Raw genomic sequence first — 17,143 nt, 5'->3', positions numbered from 1 at the left:
ACCCCGGCGTGTGCACCAGCGGAGCTGGCCCCGCAGGTGGCTGTGGACCCCTGTTGGGTCGGTATCTTTGTCCTGAACGCTTTTCTAGGCAGGGTTAAAGGACACAGTGGGGGCGCGGTGGGGACTCGGGAATTTTGGGAGCGTGGACCTGGCTGGCTGGCTGGGCTGTCCTGCTCCACCGCTTCTCCGCCTCACCTTGCTCTGCGTGTGCCGGGGAGCCTCCTCTGAGAAATGCGGGGACCCGTTTAAGGTTGTTGTCGCACGAAGAGGTTCTGTTTGTTCTTTGAAGCGCCTGCCCCCGTGCGCGGCCCCTGGGAAGGGTTGCAGGTGGTTAGCTGTCATAAGAAGCGTGGCGTCCTGTCACTTTCTCGGTTCTCAGTGAGCCCTAAATGTGCGGCGTCCTCGTATGTACTCATTTACACGCCTGCCTTCATTCCGTAAATTTACTGAGCACCCGCCGTGTGCCAGGTGTGTTCTGTTCCCTAAGCATATTCCGTGGCCATTAACATGTTCCCTGACACGGTTCTTTTATTTTTTAATTTCTTTGTTGCTTAATTTGTCCTAAGATGTAACTGGCCCGAGGAGCATAAAACTGTTGGTGGTTCATTCGCCAAAAAGATTGTGATTTGGGTTTCAGTTTAACTTGTTCCGTACTAATTGACAGTGTCCCCGTTGTAGAGACCGAGTAAGTATGAGGAGAAGTCTGTGAGGGTCCTTTATTTTATTGCTGGTTTCTCTTCAGGAAAGACGTGAACTAGTAAAACGATCGACTGGATTAGAAATATTGGCCTTCCATCAATCCATATTTAAGTGCAGATACACATGCACTTACCTATATTTGATGTTGAATTAAGTAATAAAACAGTATTTGATTAAGTTCATTACTAGTTTATTTAGCAGTAGGAACCGAGACTCCTACAATTTTTTTTTATAATTCTTTATTGTTGAAAGTATAACATGTCCCCTTTTCCCCGCCATTGCCCCCCTCCACCCCACCCCCGATCCCCCCCACAGGCCTTCAGCCCCCTATTGTCTGTGTCCATGGGTTATGCATATATGCATACAAGGTTTTTGGTTGATTACCTCCCACCCACCTTCCCTCAGATTCTGTACTCTGTTCCATGATTCCATGTTTCCAGATCCACTCGGTTCATCCGATTATTTTGTTACTTAGATTCCACATATGAATGCAATCATGTGATGCTTGTCTTTCTCTGACTGACTTATTTCACTTAGCATGATACTCTCCAGGTCCCTCCATGCTGTCTCAAAGGGTAAGAGATTCTTCTTTTTTTACTGCTGCATAGTATTCCATTGTGTAGATGTACCACAGCTTTTTTATCCACTCATCTACTGATGGGCACTTGGGCTCTTTCCAGATCTTAGCTATTGTAAATTATACTGCTATGAACATAGGGGTGCATATGTCCTTTCTGATTGGTGTTTCTGGTTTCTTAGGATATATTCCTAGAAGTGGGATCACTGGGTCAAATGGCAGTTCCATATTTAATTTTTTGAGGAAACTCCGTACTGTTTTCCTTAGTGGCTGCACCAGACTGCATTTTCACCAGCAGTGCACGAGTGTTCCTTTTTCTCCGCATCCTCTCCAGCACTTGTCGTTTGTTGATTTGTTGATGGAAGCCATTCTGACAGGTGTAAGGTGATCCCTCATTGTCATTTTAGTTTGCATCTCTCTGATGATCAGTGACTTTGAGCGTTTTTTCACATATCCATTGGCCATCTGTATGTCCTCTTTGGAGAAGTGTCTATTTAGGCCCTTTGCCCATGACTCCTACAATTTTAATGCAAGTTTTACTTTTCCCTTTTTTAAAAGAGCAAGCAAAGAAGAATCTGATTGATTGAGCACTGCTGTGTCTCAGCCACTGCTCAGGTGCTGTTTCTCAGTCTTTGTCAGTAGGCATTTCTGTGGTGACCCCCACTTAGAGGGTGAGGGCGCTGAGGCACAGACCCGTTGGGAGGCTTGCCTGCACTTCTGCCGTGTGAGTGACTGACCCTGGATTGAAGCCCAAGTCGTCTGACCCCAGAATGATTTCTGAGACGTGGAATTAGAGCTTCATTCCTCTGTTCTCCCTGGTTTGATAAATTCTCTCTTTTGTGACGCTTTGAGAATTAATGCTAACAAACAGATTCAGAGAAGTGTATTTCATATTTTGTGTGGGTATTGTTGGAATCTTTTTTTTGAAGATTATGAGGGAGAATTAATACCTGAAGTTTGTTACTACTTTATTAGAAAGAAAATCCTCTTTTCTCTTTTACATTTTGCAGTTGTAACTATTCTAGCTATAACATATGCCTGGAGGAGATGAGAAGGTTTTTGTTACTCTATGCTACACAGCAAGGACAGGCAAAGGCCATAGCAGAAGAAATATTTGAAAAGGCAGCTGCCCATGGATTTTCTGCAGATCTTCACTGCATCAGTGAATCAGATAAAGTAAGAGCTGTTATTCCTGCATTTTTACTGTTATATGCTTTGAAGATATTTTGGTTGGGATTGAGGTTGAACGACAAAATAGGACTTTATCCTTTATCCTTTTTTCTTAAATACTCAGAAATTATTATTTTATCAAGAGTATTAAGATTCCTACCAGGTATTCTTCTTTTTTTTCAGGAAGGTAGGTCCATTGAGAGTGTAATAAACTCTCTCAACAGAATGATTTCTGAGACGTGGAATTAGAGCTTCATTCCTCTGTTCTCCCTGGTTTGATAAATTCTCTCTTTTGTGACGCTTTGAGAATTAATGCTAACAAACAGATTCAGAGAAGTGTATTTCATATTTTGTGTGGGTATTGTTGGAATCTTTTTTTTGAAGATTATGAGGGAGAATTAATACCTGAAGTTTGTTACTACTTTATTAGAAAGAAAATCCTCTTTTCTCTTTTACATTTTGCAGTTGTAACTATTCTAGCTATAACGTATGCCTGGAGGAGATGAGAAGGTTTTTGTTACTCTATGCTACACAGCAAGGACAGGCAAAGGCCATAGCAGAAGAAATATTTGAAAAGGCAGCTGCCCATGGATTTTCTGCAGATCTTCACTGCATCAGTGAATCAGATAAAGTAAGAGCTGTTATTCCTGCATTTTTACTGTTATATGCTTTGAAGATATTTTGGTTGGGATTGAGGTTGAACGACAAAATAGGACTTTATCCTTTATCCTTTTTTCTTAAATACTCAGAAATTATTATTTTATCAAGAGTATTAAGATTCCTACCAGCTTTTCTTCTTTTTTTTTACACTCAAGTATCCATTTGAATTAGATTAAACTCTCTCAAAAACTGAAACAAGTACTTACTCAACCAACATGGAAGCAGCAGTTTTTGCCTTGTTTATCTCATGGGATGGCTGTGAGAACAATGAGATATATGTGTTCGTGTGCATATGTGTGCTTTCCATCTCATGAATCCCAGGGCCCCATTTGTATTTCTCCAAAATAAAGACCTTGTCATTTGTGTCAGAGTTCCTCCAAGTGAAGGGGTACTTAATTCTTTTGTGAAATAGAATTTAAAGCAGGTGTAAAGATCAGGAGAAGACTCCGCTTCTTTAGGTCAGGGACTACTTGTGCATTCAGTCCCTGCCATAGGATCCATAAGAACTTAACAGATCTATGTTCTTACAGTTAGTTCTGTTGAGACCTCCAGATTTTACTGTTTTAAATAATCCAGGTCGTAGCAACTAGCAGGGGCTTTCATACAAGCACAAGCTGAAGCCTTAGCCACTAAGCAGTCAAATTCAGTTCAGTACTTCAAAAACTGCCCTGCTGGTACACTCTCACTCAAGTTCACAACTTCCTCTGTTTTTTCCCACATGTCTAGTTCAAAAGAATTATAAACTCAGTTCAAGGAAGGGCCAAGGTGACTCCTGATGCAGTCACTCACCTGATAGGGAGTGTCCTGGAAGACACCACCAGTGGGCAGGTTTTGTAATTCTGTAGTAACTTCAAAGTAAGTTTACATAATGGGTGCCACAGTCTGAATCTTACAAAAATACGGTCATCGTATAACTAATCCTAACTTGGCCCCTTGGGCCACCTCACCACCTAGGTCTGCAGCTATTTGAAAGTTAGGTGAGTAGTTAGTGTTTTTCAATACCAAGTTAGTAACATCTCCTCAGGTGAATGGTTTCTCCAGTTCTTGATCCAAGTTTAAACAGCTCTCTACTTCCTAGATCATGTGAGTCCTTTTCAAGGTGAAGTTACTTTAACAGACTGTGTAGAGTTTACTACATAACTTGCGAAGTGCCCAGTGAGTGTTAACTCTCCTATAAAATTTTAGCTCAGATTTTTATCTATTAAATCAGCATGAAAAGTAAAGTGAATTCCTTTGAGCTAAACTAGATGCTATTTGTTAGCAGTAGAGCTCATCGAATCATACATAGAAGTGTAGTGCTCTTTTTGAAATATTTACATTTAGATGAACATCAGAATGAAGAAGCTTGATTTTAAGACTTGGAAACACCGATAATCCCAATTTATCACTGCTAATGTTCTCAGCTCTGATTGCCAAGTGCCCTGATAGTGAAGAGTAACAATTTGCCTTCCCAAGTTGAAAATGTTCTGCGTGCCTCTCTGCCCTTATGCCATAGGCATTACTGATGACAGGTTCAAGACAGGAAACTAAGCTGATTGTAAGTCAAAACTACACATAGCAGTAGAACTGACATGAATTCTTGTTTTGTAGTATGATCTAAAAACTGAAACAGCGCCTCTTGTGGTGGTGGTTTCTACCACGGGCACTGGAGACCCACCTGACACAGCGCGCAAGTTCGTGAAGAAAATACAGGACAAGACGCTGCCAGGTGACTTCTTTGCTCACCTGCGGTATGGGTTATTAGGTATGTACTATATTTTCTGCTCTGACTGTGCTGTCATTACAGGCTTTAATTCTAGTATCTGAATGTATCTTTCTATCCAAATGTTATAGTCTATCTTAGACTCATAAATGGACCCTATTTTTGTTGGGAAAGTACATGGAGATGATTAAAAAACTGAGAAATTTAAGCTTTTACTTTTAAATTTGCAACCAAGTCTGAACATGTTAGCCCATTTCCTTACCAGGAAACATAGAAGCAATTCTTAGTTTATCCAACAGAAACGTAGCCAGTGATTGTTTACATTGTAGATGTACCTTGTATGCTCAAGGTTAGGGGTCAGTAAACCCTGTAAAGGCCCAGATGGGTATTTTAGGCTTTGCATGCAGGCCATGTGGTCTCGGTAACAGCTCCTCAACTCTGCTGTGGGAGCTTGAAAGCTGCCGTTACAGTATGTGAACAAATATATTTGACTGGGTGCCAGTGAAACTATATTTACAAAAAAAAAAAAGGTGTATTTTGCCCACAGGCTATAGTTTGCAGACCCCTGTACCAAAATCAGAAAAGTCTGTAAATACAGAAATTATGTTTTTTAAACCTAATCCTTATTTTAAGGTTTCCGTATTTTTCACCCAATTCATGGAAAAAAGAATGTGAAAATAATTTTCTGTTAACCCGTGGCCAAAAAGTATTTGTTGTTTCAATGTGTCTGGTACTTTTACATTATAAAATAGAAGAAAATTATTTCATACTTAGTATTACTCAAGGAAAAAATAAGAAAATGTGAAGTTATGCATTATTTCTTCTCCATCACAAAGGGAATGAATGGAATTATTTGAAATATTTGTATATATCTTCTTTAAGTCTAAAGCTTATTGTGTACACTGATAACCTGTTTGGGCTCTTTAGGTCTGGGTGATTCAGAATACACGTACTTCTGTAATGGGGGGAAGGTGATTGACAAGCGGCTTCAGGAGCTTGGTGCCCGGCATTTCTATGACACTGGACATGCGGATGACTGTGTGGGGTAAGAGCAATGCACTCCTGTCATTTCCGGGAACCCTGTTTGTACATGACAAAAGGTATCGAGTTTAAGTGCCTCATCCTTCTCAGTATCTGCTAATGGGTGAAATTACAAAAGGTGTCCCAGTACAGTTACCTTTATCTAAAATGTATAGGAATTTGTAAAAATTGGCAATTTGTTTAGGAACTTTGATATCCTGTATGGGTGCCTTTCTCTGACTGCACACGGGAGAGTAACTCAGCAGGGCCCTCTTACATGGAGGGTGACCAGCAGGCCATGCATCACTAATAGGGAACGCAGATCCGGGCCTTCATAGCAGGCTACATTCTTGTCACTCTCTTCCTTATATCTTAATGCCCACCAGAAATACAATTTTTATTTTCATTACTTTTATTTACTCTTGCTTTTACAACTCAGTATTCCACCCTATTGCCTGCCACCCTTTAAATCCTCTTAAAGTGTATTCAAAGATCTGATAGATGTTGATTGTCCTACAACTTGTTCTGTCATTTAACCTTTAACTATTTTAGCCAGATAATAGCACACATACTTAATATTTTTCTATCAGGTGCATACATTAAATGAATTCTCACTAGATTTATATTTATAAATAATGACAGGTTCAGCCAATGTCTTGCTTTTTTGCATATTACAACCTTGTATGAGTGTGTTAGATACATTTTTATTCCCCTTAACTCCCCCTTCATGTCCATCACTGCCTGCAGCTGTGGTGCTGTGCCTGTAGCTGTGGTGCTGTGGATCTTTTCCATGTCCCAGTGCACATGTTCTTGATGGTGACAAAGCTCTACCACATTTTCTTGCATGTTACCTTTTAGTTTTGTCCCTTTATATTGGGCTTTCTTTCAGAATTTTGTTGACATTAAATGTTTATTGTCTTGTGTGAGCTGTTTACTTCTTAACTCCTTATATAGTTCCTTAGGCCTTTCATTATGTCCATACTTTGCTTCTTTTCAAAGGCTTTTGGTTTCTCTATTCATTTATTGGATCAGGCATTAAAAATTTTAAATCTATATTTCAGTTGCATGTCTTAAATTTTCAACCTAACTACCTTACTTGAATTTTCCCTTTTCTAAAATTAAAATATTTTCAAGAAAACGCCTGTTTTAATGTACCACCACATTGAAGGGGTTAAGAGCACAGATTGGAGTCCAAATACCTGGTTTAAATCCTTGATCCCTCACTTACTGACTGAAACCTTGGTCAGATCACTTAAGCCTTTTGTGCTTCTGTTTCTCCTTTGTGAAATCAATAATGATGGCATATATTGTGTAAGGTTCTCTGGGGATCAAAAGAATTAATACAGGTTGTCCTCTTGGAATAGTGCCTGCCATGTAGTAAGCACTGGTGAACATTCGCTGTCTCTCTGATTATTGTCTTCATATTTCTGAGTTGTGAGACTGGTTTTTCAATGTAGCTGTCATTATTGAACCCAGTATTTTATGTATTTGCTTTTTCAAAGGCTCATGAGGGTTAGGTGTACTGTATAACCAAATTTTGAGCTATGTACTGTGTGAGCACCTAATGAATACAATGAAATTAGCAGGAGTCATAATAATACAGAGTCTAAAATGTTATGAATTGGAATTTAATTGGTACCTCCTTTTGAGTTGTGATTAAAGATGACAATAATGTTATTTCCAAGGTCCTGACACAGTTGTTCTTACCTGTTCACTCGTAACTTCTCTGTTCAAGGAATGTGGGGAATGTTATTGTGGAGTAACACACTTCGTTAGGAGTAAGTAGACCAACACATTTCAGATGTACTTGTGATCAGTTCAGCTTCCCTGAAGGATGATTGCTTTTTCCTCCTGTGTTTGCCTCCCTGCAAATTTTACCAGAAAAATTGTTCAGAACTGATAGAGGATTTGAACAATTACTTAGTCAAAAGAGTTAGCATTTGTTTGTGTAGTTTCTTAGCAATATTTTAATATGTAGGAAAAAATATTAGTAAATTGGCTAGACAAAGAAATACACTGCATTCAATTGATAAAATTATCATTTGTATATTAGAGTAAACTTGTATTTTGGTTAAGTTCTGTTAGCCACATCAGAATTTAGCATGCTGGTTTAAAATTAAAACTTTTTTAAAATAAAGATTACCAACTCTATTTTAGGAAATTTATTAAGAGGAATAACATTCTATTACTACTACTAAAATATCTTCATTTCTGTTCTTTAATTTTTATACATGCTCATATTTTTTACAGCTCAGTGCTAATGAACGGAGAATAATGCTCTGCTTTTAACTTAGTCACCCATCATTCATTCTTGTATCCTGAATAGTCTTCCTACTGTTTTTCACAGTTGCCTAGGATTCTGTGGAATGGACAGACACTGCCATTACCCATTCTTATGTATTTATTATTATTATCTTTCATTGATTTCAGAGAGAAAATGGGAGAGAGAAGGAGAAACATCAATGTGAGAGAGAACCATTGGTTACCTCCTGCACGCACCCCAACTGGGGATCAAACCCAAAACCTGGGTATGTGCCCTGACCGGGAATTGAACCTGCCACCCTTTCGGTGTACGGGAAGACACTCCAACCAACTGAGCCACACCAGCCAGGGCAATTCTTATGTATTTAAATGGAGTACTCAGGCATTTGTTTCTTTTTCCCTTTTTTTACAACAATCCAGTTTAGAACTTGTCGTTGAGCCGTGGATTGACGGGCTGTGGGCTGCCCTCACAAAACATTTTGTGTCAAGTAAAGGAATAGAAGAGATGAGTGTGACTCTCACAACAGCATCGACTGCCTCCCAGAGGACGGACCCTGTGGAACCAGAATTAATACACATCGAATCACAAGTTGAACTTCTCCGATTAGGTGACTCAGGAAGAAAGGATTCTGAGGTTTTGGAACAAAATGCAGTGAACAGAGATCAATCAAGTGCTTTGATAGCAGAGCTTGAGTCCTCACTTACCCGTTCAATACCCCCACTTTCCCAGGCCTCTCTGAATATTCCTGCTTTACCACCGGAATATTTAGAGGTGCATTTGCATGAATCTCCTGGCCAGGTAAGCAGCCTTGCTTCATGCTATGTATTATCTTATCATAGATGTGGTTTTTTGTTTGTTTTGTTTTGTTTTGTTTTGTTTTGTTTTATTTAATTACATTACAACAGAATTCAACAATCTATGGCCTGCTGGCCAAATGTGACCCACCACCTCTCTCGTGGTCTGTAAATAAAGTTTTATTGGAACACAGCCCATCCATTCACAAGCTCACAGCCACACCTATCCATTCACAAGCCTCTGTGGCTGCTTCTGCACTGCAGTGGCAGAGTTGAGTATTTACCTCAGAGGCCTACCCCCATGCACTGTAGAAGCAGTTGTATTATTACATTACTTGTGTCTTTGAAGAAGTAAATGGTTAAGAGCTCAGTTTCTCCAATATTTTGGAGAATTAACTTCTTGGTTTCTTATTTTAGATGTGAGTCAGAGAAGGGCAAATTGTGGGCAGTCAGGATATTATCTCAGCAGCTAATCTTAAAGGAATCCTTTAGAGTAAAATCTTTTCCAGTGTGGATTTAGGTATCCTGAATGCTCCATTGTAGGAATTATTATTTTTCTTGATAATATCTTATAAACCTGTTTTTATCTATAATAAGTCTTTTTATATGCCTAGACTATTTTTTCTATCGACTAAATGACTTTAAAGTGGTCTGTAAATTTTTGCACTCACATGGAATAATAGCTAACTTCTCCCCACGGCTGCCAGTATATGGTTTCCTGAAATTACAGTGTGTTTATGGTAAATTTTCAGTGCAGCCAATTTGTTAATGCAGAGCCACGTCTGCTTTCTTAAGATGCCTGATTGGAGTTCCACAGGGGCTTTCTCACTTAAACCACACCCTCAAAGCTGCAAGCGTGATTTTTAGTTCTTTATTTTCTTTTTAATGAAGAAACACTTAGACATTTGAGAAACAAGTTAAGTACAACTTTCTAATACATTAGAGCAGCAGTTCTCAACCTGTGGGTCGCGACCCCTTTGGCTGTCGAACATCCCTTTCACAGGGGTCGCCTAAGACCATCCTGCTTATCAGATATTTACATTACGATTCATAACAGTAGCAACATTACAGTTATGAAGTAGCAACGAAAATAATTTTATGGTTGGGTCACAACATGAGGAACTGTATTTAAAGGGCCAGAAGGTTGAGAACCACTGCATTAGAGCCATTTGCAAACATCTGATGTAATAGCATTTTTTAGCATCATATTTTGAGCGGGGGAGTTACTGATTTCAAAGAGGAAAAGAGAGGGAGAGAGAGACAGAAACATCAATGATGAGAGAGAATCATTGATTGGCTGCTTCCTGCACACCCCCCACTGGGGATTGGGCCCACAACCCAGGCATGTGCCTTTGACCAGAATTGAACCTGGGACCTTTCAGTCTGCAGGCCAATACTCTATCCATTGAGCCAAACCAGCTAGGGCAGCAGCATCTATATATATAAAAGCCTAAGTGACCGGCTGACCGGCCTGTAGCTATGACACTCACTGACCACCAGGGGGCAGACGCTCAACACAGGAGCAGAAACCACAGGAATGGAAACATGGAACAGACTGATGAATCTCAGAGGGAAGGGGATTCGTGCACTGGTGGGGTCCCTCAGCCTGGCTTGTGGGGATCGGGCCGAAACCAGCTCTTCGACATCCCCCAAGGGGTCCAGGATTGCGAGAGGGCACAAACCAGGCTGAGGGATGCCACCCGTGCATGAATCTGCACTGGGCCTCTAGTATTTTTATAGTGTCTTTCTAAAGCAGGCAGATAAACAAGTGTGTTTTTACATAAATAACTATGGGTTATGACCGGTCCAGACGGAAAGTATAGTGTCAGTCACCAGTGACTGACATGGCGCCTAACATGTTAAATCTCAGCTATTTAAGGAAAACTTGTGTAACTCTGCTCAAAGGACACACTTAGAGGGAAAGTGATTGTTAAAGCTTCTCTTATTAAGGCATCCTTTTGGGACCATCACCTACGGGAACAGGTGTGGGGGAGGGGAGAATGTCCCTCTGCCCCACATAATATCTGCGATTCAGGCTGTCAGCCCTGACCCTCTTTCAGCTTCCCATGCAGCCACTTACCCAAAATGAATTCACTACATTTTGTTAAGTGTAAGTTTCTGCTTTTTAAAAATTTAGTTAATAAAGTTATTAACTAATTTTAGTTAATAAAATTATATAGTTTCAGGAGTACAGTTCTATAATACATCATTTGCATATTGTACTGTGTGTTCACCATCCCAAATAAAGCCTCCCTCCATCACCAGTTATTCCCCTTTACACTCTTCTAATTCCCCCTACCCCATTTCCCTCTGGTAATCACCATACTGTTGTCTGTGTCTGTGAAATTTCTTTTGCTTAATCCCTTCACCTTTTTTCATCCAGCCTCCAACCCCCTCCCCTCTGATAGCTGTCAGTCTGTTTTCTGTATCCATGAGTCTGTCTCCACTTTGTTTGCTAGTTTACTTTGTGCATTCGATTCCAAATGTAAGTGAAATCATATGGTACTTATCTCTGATTGGCCAGGTCCATCCATGCTATCTCAAAAGATAAAGTTTCCTTTTTTTACAGCCGAGTAATATTCCATTGTGTAAATGTACCACAGCTTTTTTTATCCACTTATCTACTGATGGACAATTAGGCTGCTTCCAAATCTTGGCTATTATAAAAAATGCTGCAGTGAATATAGGGGTGCATATATTCTTTTGAATTAATGTTTCTGGTTTCTTCGGATATATCCCCAGAAGCGGAATTGCTGGGTCATAAGGCAATATTCCATTTTTAATTATTTGAGGTAACTCCATACTGTTTTCCACAGTGGCAGCACTAATCTACATTCCCACCAACAGTGTGCAAGGGTTCCCTTTTCTCCACATACTAGCCAACACTTATTTGTTGATTTATTGGTGGTAGCCATTCTGGTAGGTATGAGGTGATATCTCATTGTGATTTTAATTTGCATTTTTCTGATGATTGGTGACATTGAGCATCTTTTCATATGTCTATTGGCCATCTGTATGTCCTCTTTGGAGAAATGTCAGTTAAGGTCCTTTGCCCAATTTTTATTAGGTTATTTGTTGTTTTTTTAATTAGAACTTGGAAACGTCAAGTTGGAAAAGGTGTGGCGATGGTACAGGATTGGATTTCTTTACGGTTTCCCAGGATCTGTGCTGTCTAATACAAGCACCACTAGCATGTGTGGCCACTTAAATTTAAATTCTTGAAAATTAAATAAAATTAAGAATCCAGTTTCTTAATTACACTAGCCATATTTTCAGTGTTCAGTGGGCACATGGGACTAGTGGCTCCTGTATTGGCTAGTAGGGAACATTCCTGTTATCAAGAAAGCTCTGTTAAACATCACTGCCCACAACTGAGGGTTCTTGTGACTATCCGGACAGACATCTTCCAGTCTTAAACATCTGTCATTTCCTTCAGAATCACCTCCCTAAAATATGCATGCATGCCGTTTCCTTCTGCATGGCTTATTAGGAAGACTATTGGACATTTACATAAGGATGCTAGTATCTAGTATCCATATATCAGAAATTCTAAAGTCTAACAGACAAGGCATTTCAAGGTGAGCTTCTCTTCTGAAAGATGGAGAAGCATCTGTGTGTAGTCACTTACCTCAGAAAAGAATACTTAAATAGCCCGGATATTTTATAAGATCCTATAGATCTCACCTAGTCATGCAGTGAAGCAATGGTAAGTATTATTGAAAATTGCATTTAGTAATATTTTATCACATTTGTTTCTCAAGGAGGAAAGCCAAGAATCTGTGACTTCAGTGGATCCAGTTTTTCAAGTTCCAGTTTCAAAGGCAGTTCAGCTGACTACAAATGATGCCATAAAAACCACTCTTCTAGTAGAATTGGACATTTCAGTAAGTTGCAGAATTTATTTCTCAGCACAGTTATGTTGTCGAGAAGTGCAGAGAGACTTGTGTGGTGTTCTAGTCTGTACACTCAGGAAGAGTGAGTCTGACAGGACACCTGCCTTTTATCCTTAACCCATCATACTTCTCCCCACTCACACCTGTTTTCTCCTCACTCTGGGGGGGCCTAAAGTGAGCAGTGCCTCTGGAGGGGAATCAGATTGAAAATAGTGTTGCTGCCTTACACATTAAGCCAAGAAAGAATAATGGAATCACAACAGTATTTTCCATATGAGAAGAGCCCTGGAAGAAAGCTGATTACCTGAGATCAGCCAGCTAGCTGGAAATAGAGTTCAGACTACACAGTAATAGAAAAGTTCATTTTTTAGTACTGATTCTCATTCCTTTGAGAATCTGAAGAAAAAAAAATCACTGGCCCCCTTTCCAGAGAAATGATTATATAAATATTTTCTGCAGTTTCAGGAAGCAATATGTACTTTATCTCTGAACTCCATCCACAAGCCCCTCTTCAGTGATCCCCCAATCCATTACTCAAGAAACTGATGGATCATCCTGAGACCTCAATGCCTGACTACTTCTTCCAAGTCTTATAACTCAAACCTCTGTTTTGATGAAGGTCCTGAGGAATGCAGTGGGTTGCGATTTCAGAATAATTAGGGTGCATCCAGACTTACGTAGATTTAATTGAGTTTCCTAATAGTAAAAAAGAAATACAACAGGTATCAAGTTTTTGCTTATGTATTTGTTTTGAAAGTTCTTAATATTCCATGTTGTTAAATATTCTGTACACATTAAATAAAATGTTTTGATGTGTATAGAATATTTAACAACATGAAATATTAAGAATATTCTGCTGTTCTACACTTTTGTTCTCATAAAGAGGCAAAGGGTTGGCCAATTGGTGGGTCCAGTCTGTCTCCCTCGCAGGCTACGGGTGTGAGCCTGTGTGGTCAGAGGCCCCTTGCAGGACCCTGCCTGTGTAATAGACAGGCGGTGGGAAGTGGCTCCTCTCCAGCCCATGTGTGTTCACAGCCAGATGGTATAGCATTGTCAACTAGTGAAGGAAAGAATAGTGTTCTCTCCCACTCTATTTCTCCCCAAAGGAAAAGAGTAACAGGAGGAAATTGAAAACTAATACAGACGGCCTGGAGTAGTTTCTTTTGTTCATAATGTGTGTGTGTGCCTGTGTATATATGTGTGTATATTTTCATAGGAGAGTTTTTTTACATGGATTACTAACTTACTGAGGTCCCTTACTCTTTAGAAAATGAGGAAGGTATTCATTTTTATTCTGTAAATACTCAATGATATAAAGCAAAATATTGGATAAATGTGGAATTTCATTTTTTTAAAAATATATTTTATTGATTTTTTACAGAGAGGAAGGGAGAGGGATAGAGAGCTAGACTTGGGCTCTGTCTTTGGAGGAGCAGGTTTAGCTGATAACCTGGCGGATCTTCTCTGTGGTTCGTCCTTCACCTTGGCTTTATCTCCTTTAGCATCCCCTTCAGCCTTTCTCTTGGGCATGATGGCGATGGTGGCGGGACGTCCGAGCGGGACGCGGGGATGCAGCAGCGCGCGGGCCTTGCTCGGTCCGGGGGTCGATCTCGTCTCCTCACACTGCTCGGGATAGAGAGCTAGAAACATCGATGAGAAACATCAATCAGCTGCCTCCTGCACACTCCCTACTGGGGATGTGCCCGCAACCAAAGTACATGCCCTTGACCGGAATCGAACCTGGGACCCTTGAGTCCGCAGGCTGAGGCTCTATCCACTGAGCCAAACCGGTTAGGGCTGGAATTTCATTTTTAAAATAACTCCTGATAAAGTATGTTCCTTCAGTTTATTGGTCTTGTTAGCTTTTTTACAATTAGAATCATTTTTTTCTACTTTATGTATTAAAATGGTCATTACAATAAAAAACTATGATTTTGTTGTGCATAACTGAAATCTTTAATTAATTTGGGATTTTTTTGTTGGTTCTTCTCTAGAAAACAGATTTTTCCTACCAGCCTGGGGATGCCTTCAACTTGATCTGTCCCAACAGTGACTCTGAGGTACAAAGCCTACTCCAAAGATTGCAGCTCACAGACCAAAGGAAACACCTTGTCCTCTTGAAAATTAAGGCTGACACCAAGAAGAAAGGTATGTCCCTGATCTCTTTCTTAAGGTGTCCTTGGGCCAACAAATCAGAGGTGGCAAATGCAAGTGCACCTCCTCCCAGGCTCCCATTCAGCACCAGAGGGTCAGCCACATGCCAGGCCCTGGCTGGTGTTACGGGATTCTTGACCTTCACGTCAGTTACAGAGTGAGATGATGGTGCATTTTATGCTTATTGGACACTTACCGACGTTAAAAGGGAATGTAACTGGTCTTAGAGAAGCAGGTTGGTTAGTTGGGCTGATTTGTTGGTTTGCTTTTTGCAATAAACATTACTTTGGGGACCCTTTCCCCCTCCCCACGTGGGAGTCCGTTCTATGGGACTCTTCCCCCTCCCTACGTGGGAGTCTGTACTTGTTCTTTAATAAATTTCCACCTTTGCTATAAAAAATAAATAAATAAACATCATTTTGTTTCTAAGTTCACATACAAGAAAAATGTCATACAAGAAAAACTTCTTTATTATACGAACTTTTTAAAAAAATTGTTTTCCTATTATGTTTATCATGGCATATTATTTAATATAAATAATTGCTTTTATTCAGAATTAAAGGAAGTTATTTTTGTTGTTGTTGTTATTTCTTAGTCTTGAACTTGGGCTCAGTCAATTCTACCATTCTTTTTGAGAATCACACACGATGTTAACGGACCACTGCCACATTTAGCTTTTTGTTCCTTGGTTTGGGGTAATTTTCTTGCCTTTTTTACTGGGCATACCTAGATTTGGTCGTGATAGCTGTTGAATTTGTGATTCTTTTATTTTTTTGGTAAGGTACGTTTTTCTGCTGTATTTATTTTGCGGAAATTTTTTGACTAAATAAACAATGTCGCAAATCCTACTGTAACACTATAATGTAAGGTATTACTGTTACTTATGTTTTTAGGAATGCAAAACATTTTACTGTTTATTTTCTGTGTCATGAATGCCTTCCTGTCTCCCTGAAAAGGAGCAGCCTTGCCCCAGCATATACCCGAGAGATGTTCTCTCCAGTTCATTCTTACCTGGTGCCTCGAAATACGAGCAGTTCCTAAAAAGGTACTTTTCTTTCTTCTTTGGGAAACTATTTACAAATATGCTTAGCTCTGTGGTCTATTAAATAGACCTGGTAACTGCCCTTTGAAGGCTTAGAAAATAGGATCTTCACAGCATGCTTTCACCAAAGGTGTGTAGAATCTTTACAGTTGTCATAGGCAAATATTTTTATATTGTGATTACATTTAAATTTTATGTTTTCTATTGAAACAAGATTTGTTATTTAGGGTTTTTTGTTAGTCTTTTACTGGACATTAACTTGATGTAGCACATTAGTGATGAAAGTGACCCTAGAGATGATGATCTTGTGTTATCCAACTTCACATTGACAGCTTGTCTCTCTAAAAGAGGGCAAGAAACTTAGGAGAGTGTAGGCTCCCTCCCCCCCCCCAACTTGTCACCTAATTAATGTTGTTAAGCTTCCTTTTATGTAAAACTATGGACGTATTTATTGTTAAGTCAGAATTCTTCAGGAAGTATTGAAAGGTTTTGGTAGGCTACATTGATATTTAGATGAATTTGGAAATAGAACTATCCACTAGATGTCAGTGTTAGGCCCAGAGCTATATTTTTAGAAAATGTTGTAACAGGTTTCTTCTAACCATTTCCCTCAAATGATGTTAAGGAGTAAAATTTTACAGCCTGTGCTTTGCCAAACTGGTATGACCAGTAAGCATAAACAGTGCTGTTATTAGGCTAATGATGCAGTTTTTATTCTGTTTTATTAATGTGTTTATTGCATTTGTCACCTTTGGGAAGCAAGCTACTCTAGAGAAAGGTTCAATCCTTGACATGATATGAGCAAATTTAGAATTCACTGTGCTGAAAGCTTTAGAATTTCATAAAGTATGTAAACCTTTATATATATATTTTTTTCTTACTACAAAAGTAATATGCTCATTGTAAACATTCAAGATACAAAAATATCTAGCTCAAGAAGCAAAAGTCTCTTATAATCAAATCCTCAGAGTTAATGCTTGAATTTTGTTTTGTTAAAAAAATAAAATTAGGTCCTATAGTATACTTACCATTCTGTAACATGCGGTTTTTTATCTAAAAAGAAGTCAGGAGTTTGTATACCATAACATGGAAAGATTATTAGAGATAAAATAACAGATGACATGGATGCGCCATAATTAAATTACTGACTAAATCATGGGCAGTTGGTT

General features: G+C 39.4%; 1 protein-coding gene across 2 annotated transcripts in view; it reads left to right on the top strand.

The window, feature by feature from the left end:
* Window positions 1-2,889: 2,889 nt before the first annotated feature.
* The window catches only part of MTRR (5-methyltetrahydrofolate-homocysteine methyltransferase reductase), a 28,114-nt gene continuing 13,860 nt past the window's right edge, over window positions 2,890-17,143 (top strand). Inside the window, exons 1-7 of one of the 2 annotated variants that reach the window (XM_014548504.1) lie at window positions 2,890-3,077; window positions 4,697-4,850; window positions 5,736-5,853; window positions 8,511-8,889; window positions 12,647-12,769; window positions 14,773-14,926; window positions 15,889-15,977. In XM_014548504.1, coding sequence (XP_014403990.1) covers window positions 2,949-3,077; window positions 4,697-4,850; window positions 5,736-5,853; window positions 8,511-8,889; window positions 12,647-12,769; window positions 14,773-14,926; window positions 15,889-15,977 — 1,146 coding nt within the window. In that variant the 5' untranslated portion in view covers window positions 2,890-2,948. The remainder of the gene's footprint in view (window positions 3,078-4,696; window positions 4,851-5,735; window positions 5,854-8,510; window positions 8,890-12,646; window positions 12,770-14,772; window positions 14,927-15,888; window positions 15,978-17,143) is intronic. The other variant, XM_005857888.2, reaches the window with a different exon arrangement.

The sequence above is a fragment of the Myotis brandtii genome, unplaced genomic scaffold (assembly GCF_000412655.1).
Source record: "Myotis brandtii unplaced genomic scaffold, ASM41265v1 scaffold115, whole genome shotgun sequence".
NCBI lineage: Eukaryota > Metazoa > Chordata > Mammalia > Chiroptera > Vespertilionidae > Myotis > Myotis brandtii.
This window is presented reverse-complemented; position numbering and strand designations above follow the sequence as displayed.